Genomic DNA, 10,817 nt, shown 5'->3' with positions numbered 1-10,817 from the left:
CTATGGACGATGACTTTGAAGATTCCCAATGATTCTAGTTGTGTCACCTTTCTCATATTTCTCTATTTTTTGGTTATTGTTTTTTGTTTGAAGGCCTTTGGTTGGATCTGTTATCTCGTGTTTTGTACTTGTCCAACCTCCATTGCTAGTTTCATCTTGTATGAGGAATAGAGCTAGGGTAAGGGGTTTTCTTCCTAGTTCTTTCCCCCTACCGCTCTCACTAAACTAGGCCTTGTATTCTCTTATTTTGATTAATACAAGGGTGCTGCCCCTCTATAGCTATTTACTTATTAAAAAAAAAATTTATTTTAAAATAAAAATAATTTAAATTATAATAATTAAGAATTTTTTTCACTAATAATAACTATAATAAATTACAATCCATTAATAATAATGTCAATATTTTTTCCACACATTTTTCTTTGCCTTCATCCCTTATAAAAACATCATTTATTGCTAATTTTGGGAGAGGGTGAAGTTCACTATTTTCAAATATTTAGGTAGGATAATATATATTTGTTAAAGAGTCATTTTCTTGTAAAACTTATAAAAATTCTTTTTTTTAATCTTATAGTATATTAGTTCAGTCATGATTAGGATTGATATAATTAAAATATATAATTAAATATTTTAATAAATAAATATTTTTATTATCAATTATAAAATAAGATTTTATCTTTATATTGACAATAAAATAATATTATATATTTAAAGAAAATGAGAAATCTCTTACTTGCTCAACCTTATTTATGACAGTCAACGCCTATAAAGAAAATAAGGATGATGATAGTAACGATGGTCATGATATAATTAAATAATATTTAAATATTTTAATAAATAAATAAATAATATTTTATCTTTTTATTGACAATAAAATAATATAATATATTAAAAGAAAATGGGAAAAAATGGCATTATGACACCAACAAATATATTACCTCGTCTTCCTTTTTTATGACGCTTAACGCGTGATAAAGAAAATAAGGGTGATGATGGTAATGATGGTTGAGAATGGCAGAGTGACACAATCGAATTGTAAAACCTCTTCCGAGGTAGTTTAAAAGCTAACATATTTAAAGCCGAAATTTGTTGTTGTTGTTGTTTTGACTTTGGCATGAGTCACTATAACGCGTTAAACAAAGAAAGTTTCTGTGAGAATGATCTAGATTCTGCCACAGCAGGAGTGATACTTATATTTTAACGTTTGAGTCGAGAAGATAAAGCAGCTTTGAAGTTTTAGAGTTTACACAGGCGACAAAGCATTAGTTTTTCGTTTCTGGCGAAATCGATCAGACGGTGCCGACAAATCCCTCTGTACACACAGATATAGTCGGTTGTGATCCAAATTACCAAGGCAATGATGTCCACGAAAAAAACATAACGCAATTAACGAACACACGTTGCTCTATTCAGAAGCAATCTCTGCTCCACACGTAGAGATTTACATGGATAGAAACTTGGTGAGAAAGTTATCTAATATGGCCCGTAAAACAAGAAACAGTCAATTTCATCTTATATTTACTATTAAGTTTGCCTCTTCTTTGTCGCCGCGTCACGACAGTACCGAAGTGAAGGAAGGTTCGAGGCAATGTTTTAGGTAGCGTAACGAGCAAGGAATTTCGATTATAAAGAACGCTGCGCAGTGCTTATGAAGAGTTCACTTCAGGGCATTCATAAAAGATGGCAAAAACTGCGAGAGGTCAGAGAGAAAAGAAAGTTTGTGAAAGATTAGAGCGATGGCAGCAGTTGAATTCAAGTGAGCAAATGAAAAGGAGGAGACCAATTCACAAGGGCTCCACAAAAGGGTGTATGAAGGGAAAAGGAGGGCCTGAAAATGGGCGGTACAATTATAGAGGCGTTAGACAGCGTACGTGGGGTAAATGGGTGGCTGAAATCAGAGAGCCCGAGAGAGGGAAGCGCCTTTGGCTTGGCACTTTCGACACAGCCCATGAGGCTGCTCTTGCATATGACCGTGCTGCTCTAATCATGTATGGATCTTCTGCCCGCCTCAATAATCCTCCTCCTCTTCTTTCTCCATCTGAGAATTCTACTAATTCTGGCTGCTCCAGTTTTGACATTGAGCTGCAAGGTGAGCTAAGTGAAATTAATATAGAAGAGTTTATGATGATGTTTGATGATGGAGGAGATGAGAATTTGGCTACCGACCTTCCTGCAAGTCTTTTCGACTAGATTGATTTGTAAAATTACATGGGAATTCTGTTTATGGTCATACCTTATGATTGTTACATTGTATTCAATGTTTTTCTTCATTTTTCTCCTACGGCAGAGAATTTACAGTCAGAGAAGGTCAGAAATTTTATTATTGTGGTGATTTTTCAGATTATTTCAACAATCGTACGAATATTTTGTTCTCTGTAAAAGAGTTAGCAGAGACTTCACATGGGCTGCCGGCTTGGTTCATTTTTCACACGTTAGAATTGTCCGCTTTTATGCAAGCAGACATGTGCATGGCCTTTTCTTATTATTGTGTTAAAATTACAGTTTAGTAACAATTAAAGAAATAGTTATGCGGAACTATGCTACATAAATGAGTAAGGGAAACGAGGATATACAATGAAAGCGAAAACAGAGTTGAATGAGGTTGCACATAATAGAAAAATTAGGGAGTTTTTCACATAAAATTTTTAACTTTTATTTTTCTTATTGCTAAAAACATTTGGCTAAAATATAGGATGGAATCTGGTTTTTATTTTTATTTTTTATATTTGAAAAAAATATTAATTCTAAAAAATCAATTTTTAGTTTTTCAGAGAAGATTTGATGAAATAAAAAAGATAGGGTTTCACATATCATCCTTAGAGGCACAATTGTAAGATTTTTTATTTTTAAAATTCAGAAAAAAAATCTTTTACTTCAAAAAATAGAAGGTTAAAAAAATTATGTTTTTAAGCTTAAAAAATTGAAAGTTAAAATTTTCTTTTTTTTCCAGCTATAAGAAGTACAATTCTAAAAAAAATTACTTCTAAAATTCATAAAAAAAAAAATTTACTTAAAAAAATATAAAATTAAAATCATATTTTTGCAGCTATAAGGCAAGAAAAATAGAAAATTGTATCACTAAAATTAAATCAAATTTGATATGTAATAATTAATTATTTTAAATAAAAACATTTCATATTTTTTTGATATCACAAAAATAAAAACAGCTATAAGAAGTACAATTCTAAAAAACTTTACTTTTAAAATTCATAAAAACAAAATTTGCTTAAAAAAATATAAAATTAAAATCATATTTTTGCAAAACATTTCATAGTTTTTTGATATCACAAAAATAAAAACAGCTATAAGAAGTACAATTCTAAAAAAATTTACTTTTAAAATTCATAAAAACAAAATTTACTTAAAAAAATATAAAATTAAAATCATATTTTTGCAGCTATAAGGCAAGAAAAATAGAAAATTGCATCACTAAAATTAAATCAAATTTGATGTAATAATTAATTATTTTAAATAAAAACATTTCATATTTTGTTGATATCACAAAAATAAAAAAAAAGATCAAGGATAATATAAAATTAAATTTTTAAAATAGAAACATACTCCATTTTATAAAAAATTAATACAATTAAAATAAAATATTAAACTATTTTTAATAAAAAATAAATACAATTAAAAATAAAAAATATGTTCATATTAAAATTTTTAATAATTCGGACCAGGGGCCTAGTTTGATTGGCGATAGTCTCCCCTAGCCCATGTGGTAGCAAAGGATGTGTCGGCGTCACCAGTCATGTTAAAACTTTTACCCAATGCACTACAGTTTATAAGGGGATGTTATACTCAATTCCTCCAATCTAAAAATATATATTTTAATGCTTGTATAATAATTAAACTCTTCAAATGAAATTCCATTTACAAAATTACATAATAATAATAACAAAAATTGATTTAAGTAACCAAATCCATAAAATTTGTATTAACAAGGGTCTTAACGGAGAATTAACCCAATCCTTCATTAAGAAATTTCTTCCCATAAAAAAAGAGACTCCCAATGAATAATATCATTATTTAAATTTTCATATGATTATAAATCTAGAACGCTGTGCTATTTTTTAGTTTAAATCTAGGATGCTAGGCTATTCTTTAGATTGAGAAACATTCCTAACTATGAATATATGACACTAAGGGAAAGGAGCTAGTAGTCGACATAACACCAATAACCGTCATTTTCCAATCAACCTCACCCCGTATTAGTAGACATAGTAGGAGTCTAAAAAAATGGAAGGTCCATTAATAAATATCACATATACCAATTATAGTGGATAATTTTTTTCTTTTTTTACCATAATTAGTCCATTACTGGGACATTTATGCACCAATACTAGGTCATTTGTGCTTAACTATTGGGTGGCTATTTTGAGTTATCTACTATTAGCGCAAAGATGATTATGTATTGCACCACACTTTGAAATTTGTACTTTTTTACCTTTGTGCACATAACGAATTCCGTAATGTGCATCATTACTACCCACAAGCCAAAACAATAGCTTTAAGCAGTTAAGTCACATACGAAGAGAGCAATTTTTTTTAAATCAAAATTGGATGAACCCTTTAGGAGCTTAAGATGCACAAAGTTAGCTATGTCCACTACTGGCTCCTTTCCCCTAGGAAACTTCTTAGTTTGAGAAACATTCATATGTGTTAAAATGACAAGAATTAAGAGATTATTTGTCCTAATCTCATAAGAGGGGTCTACCCATGCTATTGAGATGATTTTCATAAGTGATAAGTAGGTGAGAACCAACTCATTTTTTATTTAACTAACTATAACCAATTGCATACCTACATTGACAATTAGTTATGATTACTTACATGCAAAGTAATCATACAATTGGCCCCAATGAGGAGATAACATACAAGAAGACAAGAAGGGTGGAACTATAGCCATATTGTCAGAGGCATTATCATAATTATCTAGAATAGTGTAGAGATGTGTATTTCAAGGTCACTTGGCATAAAATATTTGTCCGCTAATATTGTTTAAATAGAAAAATTGTAATAAGCGAAAACATGAACAATTAGAATGACATTTCTATCTTTTCAATAATTAAAAAGAGTATTCAATCTAAAAAGATGTCATTTGAGTGAATTTAGTTACAAATTAAAATTTATTGTCCAATTAATACCATGATAGATTAAGAGCTCTAGTTTAAAAAGCTTGAAAAAAATCATGGATCCATAAAAAAGTTCATTATACATTAAAAAAAATCTCATTTTAAAAAAAATACCAATAAAATGAACATTTGAAGTTTATCACACCTATTATTATTATCCATATAGTAAATACTAGGAAAAATATATTGTATTGGGCATCACAACTAATTTCTAGATTATTTAGAAACATTTATTATAAGTAAATAATGGAGACTGAAGGGATCAATTAATACTATAATTATAGAATGAAGTAGGAAAAATATCATGTCCACTTCTTCCATCAAGATTAAATCACATAGATGTTATGGCACCTTTTCCCCAAAGTAAAAAAAAAATTATGAAAAGTATTTTAAAAGAAAGAAATAACTAGATTTATTAAAAGATAATTAAAGTTAAACCTTTGTTAAAGGGTGTGATGGATTGAAAACCAAACCCTAATGATCATATAAGTCATTTACATGGCACCTATAAAATAGGAAGGTATTGAAAAATATGGAGAATAATATAGGAGAAGAAATAATAAATACGAGTGCAAAAGAAGGGATAGTTAAGGTTTGTGGTTGGGCATTGGGCATTGGAGAAGGGGCATACAGTGTGGTCCTACTTGAGGTACAACATATAGTTAGAGTATCTTAGATAGGGCTATGTTTATTTCATGTCGTAAAGGCATGCAAGGTTTTGTGTAGGAATTGTGTCCTCCTATGGTGCTTCCTTACCTATAAAGCCTATACTTATAACTAATCCTTTGTATGGCAAAAAGAAGCCTTCTCCTTTATTTATAGCCTTCTCCATTATTTATAGATATGTATTAATCAATTTTACTTGCAGCCATTACTCTAAATGATCCATTGCTACAAATTATTATTGTCAATGTTCTATTATCTAATTATTGGTGCACATTAATGTTTATAAAAGTTCATCTGTTATTATATTTGTTGTATAAGCGTGTTGGTTAATAGATTTGTCACTTTTGTTTTATACTCTTTTTCCCAAGTCAATAACAATCTAACTAATAGTCGATTCGCTTGCAATGGTATTTACAAGTTCTCCCTTCTTTTTTTACAACATGCAACTACCTTCAAATGATATCAAATGAATGGAAACAAAGGGTATGCTTTTCACTAGAGAGTAGAAAAAGGCAAACCAACACCTACCCATAACCATGAAAGTAGATGTAGAATATTGATTTTATAATGAAGTGAATGTAGATAAATGATACAAAGTTTACTTATTCCACCCTCATAAACGATATCCAGGGAAAGAAAGAGCGACAAAACCCTTTAACAGATGATTTAATCTAAATTCAAAATTTCAAAATTAAATAAATACATAGTTCATTATAAAAGGATGACATTGAAACAAATTGCAAAGAAACACAGCTCGTTACAATTTAAAGAAAAATTTCCAAAATTCAAAGATTTAAAAACATCTTCATAATTATTTTCATATCAAAATATGAGTTCATAGATTCAATATCATATACCATAAAACTGTGTAGAAAAGAAAGCTATATCATCCTTTCCCCCCATCCTCCTTTATCTATACTATCCTCTATTTATACTAAAAATCCCCTTTTTCAATTTCCAAGAAACAATTCATTTCATAGTAACCATTTTTGAAAATGACTGCCTTTAAACATATTTAAAGAAAATGAAACTATTAGAAAACCCTATAAAAAGCACTAATCCCTGCATTATAAACATGTACTAGCTTTACACTTCTTCTTCATTGGGTGTCAGGTTCCAACCTGCAATCTAATTGTCAATCCTTTAAGCCTTTGTCTCCTCTTTGATGAGAACCTAGAGGATGGCTGAAAATTCATCTTCATCTTCTATAAGTTCCTAAGCAATGTTAGTCAAGTCAAAAAGGATGTCATCATGCATGTGCTCCACGTCTGGCCGAATCATGGGTCCCTTTCCTTTAAGCACCATGTCCAAAAAACTAATTACTAGGTCTCCTTCTTCTCGCAATTTCTTCTTCCAAATGTTGTTCGTGATTTCTAGCTTGCTCCACAATATTTTCTAGCAAAGCAATAGTTTTTTTATATTCGACAAATTCAATTCACTGTTTCCATCCAAGAGACTGTAATCCTAGGATAATATTCCCTTGCTTAGTTATTGGCCAATTTAGGTTTGGAATATCAAATGGCAGCTGACCATCATGAGGGAGAACCATCTGGGAAAAAGAAGTTCATAATAACATGTGTTACTCTGATCGAATCTTGAAGGTGGTGCATTAAATTTCCTATGAGAGACGATAATATGAAGATTTAAGGCCTTCGTGGCCACCTTTACATGCTTCCAACCATTTAATCTGTCATTAATAATAGTACTTGCATTTTTTTCCTTGATATGTTCTTGGGAATTTGAGCATCACATGGTGACAAGCTAAGTTGGAACTGCGATGACCCCAACACAAGGTTTCGTTGTGTCAAGGCCTGACTGCTAAGCAAACAAGGTTAGTCCATATAGATCACTTTACAAGATGGTGGTGCCCAAGAATTGAGGCAAGATCTTTAGATCACATAGTCGTGAGAAATCAAAACTCCACAACCAATGATGAGGACTTCAAGTTTTTCAGAAACTTCAATCCAAGCGACCAAAACAAAGTTCAACTCAAGAAACAAGTCGGACAATTGAGAACTTATAGAAACTCATAACCCCACGACACAGTTATGAAATACAAGGGAGAAGTGACTAGGTTTGAAAACACATAAAAGCCACGATCTGAGATAGAGATTATCAAGCGAACAATAAGGTTCATGATGAGGGGGCACACAAAGACCCAAAAAGTAAAAAGAGCACAAGGCTTGGATAACAAAATGTTATAGTTTTATTATTTTAAATCTTTGTTAAATATAAATTTGTGAGCAATTCACTTATTATTACATTAAATAATTTACTTTTAAAGATGCTTTACATATTGCTTAACTTTTTATAATAAACAAGAGACATAATGCATCAAGTTCTTACCAATAGTGTGATTACTATATATTAGATTAAAGTAGAGATGAAGATAGATGGGGGAGGAAGAGGGAGATATTTAGGTAGAGAAATAGAGTGAGAAATAAAGAGAGGTAGAGGGATAGATAATAACAGACAAACACATATAAAGAGATAGATAGAGAGGAAGAGGAAGAGAGAGAGAGAGAGAGAGAGAGAGAGAGAGAGAGAGAGAGAGAGAGAGAGAGAGAGAGAGAGAGAGAGAGAGAGAGAGAGAGAGAGAGAGAGAGAGAGAGAGAGATAGAAAATAAAATAGTGACAGAGAGATAGGAAGTGTGTGTTAGTTTGTGTGGTGTGTGTGAGAGAGAGAGAGAGAGGGAGAGAGGGGGGGAATTCATACATGTGTGTGTGTGTGTGCGCATTTCTTGTATAGATTGTATAAATTAATTCAACTTTAAAAAAAATTGAAATTCATCATCCTTGTCCTTGGTGTTGGAGTAATCATGTGGATTCTATTTGACAAATAATAAGTTAACAATGAAGAATTTTTTTTAAGATATCTTTACAAAAAGTTTAAAATATATATTAATTCATACAAATGAAACTAGTAAAAAGTAACATATAAGTATATAATTATGCTAAGACTTATATAGAAAAACTACCTACTTTAAATTTCATAGCCATTTACGTGTCAAATAGTTTTAATAACAAATATAATATTTCTATTAATAAACATTATAGATGTCGTAAATACATATATATGTATATATACACACACACAATAATATCAAAAGGTATTTTATTTATATAGGTAATTTTTACTTTCTTTTAAGTGAGGAACTATTTTATTTTATTACTAATCCAATAAATTCTAGAAATCGTGTTTTTTTTAATTAAATCAAAGAAAATTATTTGCTATAACTATTATTTGAAGCATTATTTTATTTTCTATACAATTTTTGTTTTTAATATGTTCAATATCTAAATAAACTCAATAACACATAAACAAGTAAGTAGATAGATTATTTTATATCATGTGTTCAAAGCAATTGAAGATTACAACAAATAGATTATTGTCAAATATTTACATAGGAAAGGGACTGAAGATAAAAAATTAGCATCAATAATAACCAATAAAATAGTTTACCACTACAAATCTATATTTTATAAAATATTCAAAACCAAGTAGATTGACAAGAAAAGATATAATAGCTAGTTGTGATTAGATAAAAGATGAGATAGGCCCAATATTGATACATAATTACAAGCGTAAAATGGGAACTCACAAGTAGTGAGATCATCGGAAACACAAAACCAAAAAGGTGGCCCCTTTTCGAAAATGATACTTTTGACTAGAGCATCAACCAATGGGAAAGATTTCCCAAACAAGAAAAATTACCTAATCAAAACAGAGGGGTTTAGGAGAACCCAAACCATCTACCAATGGAAACCCCTTGCACTGAAAAAAAGTAGTCAAGGGAGTGAACAACAAAAATCGGGTTTTGAAAGGCATCTCGAAACCTTTTTCATGAAGAACCACTACAAACAATATTGTTCATAGATAACAATCTCATAAAGTTTTGATAGCCATCCCTAAATTTGTAAAGACCTCCATATTATCATTTTTTTTTTGCATAATTATAACAATTTTGTACAAAATTACATGTAATTAAGAAATCATTTTGTTAATTAATCTATTATGCTCAATAGATCAAAAAGTAGTTACATAATGTTATAAATTGACACACTGTTTAATATAACTCGACATAATATTTAAATTTCATGAGCCAAGAGAAATGCAAAACATAAGAAAATTACTTTAGTTAAAAGAAACAATAAGGTCAATTTATAATGAATATACAATACAAAGTTGAATATCATCATGCCAAGGATTGCCAACATCTATTTCACACGCTTACATCATGTGTGAGAACACTGCCAAAGCACTTTACCGCCCAACCTTGAAGTATTTACACTTCCTCCAATTTCTTCCTAACATGAAGAATCGTTGACCTTGCACGAAGAATTCTAGCAACTCAAAACTAGCAGGGGATGGAATCTGGTGCAACATGAAAATATCTAAAAAGCATATCACCTATGACTATGCAGTCCTATTTCCATGATATGATAGGTTGTAAGAAAATAAATTAACATACATCATATTGATTAAACACTTTGGCCAAATATTTATGCCAACTACCGATGTGTAAATCATGTGTTGAGATTTACCCTCCCCTGTTGTTCCATATTCAACACACGTCCAATTCGCACATGATACACAAATGAGCAAGCAATGAACACACAATGGGCACCAAGCATACATAAGCAACAAGCTTCAACCCATGCAATATCCTTAAGACAATTACTCACAAATGAATATAAAATCTCACAACATATGAATGAGCACACAAAGGAATACAAGAGCATTTATTTGCATAATAATGATTCAATCTAAGCAGTTCCACAATTCTGGGTAATAAGGACATATTTCATCTCACATCTCTTAATAATCAAATACACATATGTAATAGCTTAAGCACAATTTCACAAGGTCAACTACTCACATATGTTGATTAAACATGCATACAATATTATTGACATAAGTCACATACAATGGAAGATGACTGAGAATCGTCTCCTTGTTGAACACATCCAAACTTGTACTAAGATGACAATCATTTTAGTGATAATGTTTATAAA

The 10,817-nt window shown here is 30.4% G+C and overlaps 1 protein-coding gene across 1 annotated transcript; it reads left to right on the top strand.

The window, feature by feature from the left end:
• The first annotated feature begins 1,632 nt into the window (after window positions 1-1,632).
• LOC131041967 (dehydration-responsive element-binding protein 2A) lies at window positions 1,633-2,270 on the top strand. Its single transcript, XM_057975245.1, has one exon. It carries the CDS (start codon window positions 1,681-1,683, stop codon window positions 2,188-2,190), a length of 510 nt encoding a protein of 169 aa, XP_057831228.1. The 5' UTR covers window positions 1,633-1,680; the 3' UTR covers window positions 2,191-2,270.
• Window positions 2,271-10,817: the final 8,547 nt, after the last annotated feature.

This window comes from Cryptomeria japonica, chromosome 1, assembly GCF_030272615.1.
Source record: "Cryptomeria japonica chromosome 1, Sugi_1.0, whole genome shotgun sequence".
NCBI lineage: Eukaryota > Viridiplantae > Streptophyta > Pinopsida > Cupressales > Cupressaceae > Cryptomeria > Cryptomeria japonica.
This window is presented reverse-complemented; position numbering and strand designations above follow the sequence as displayed.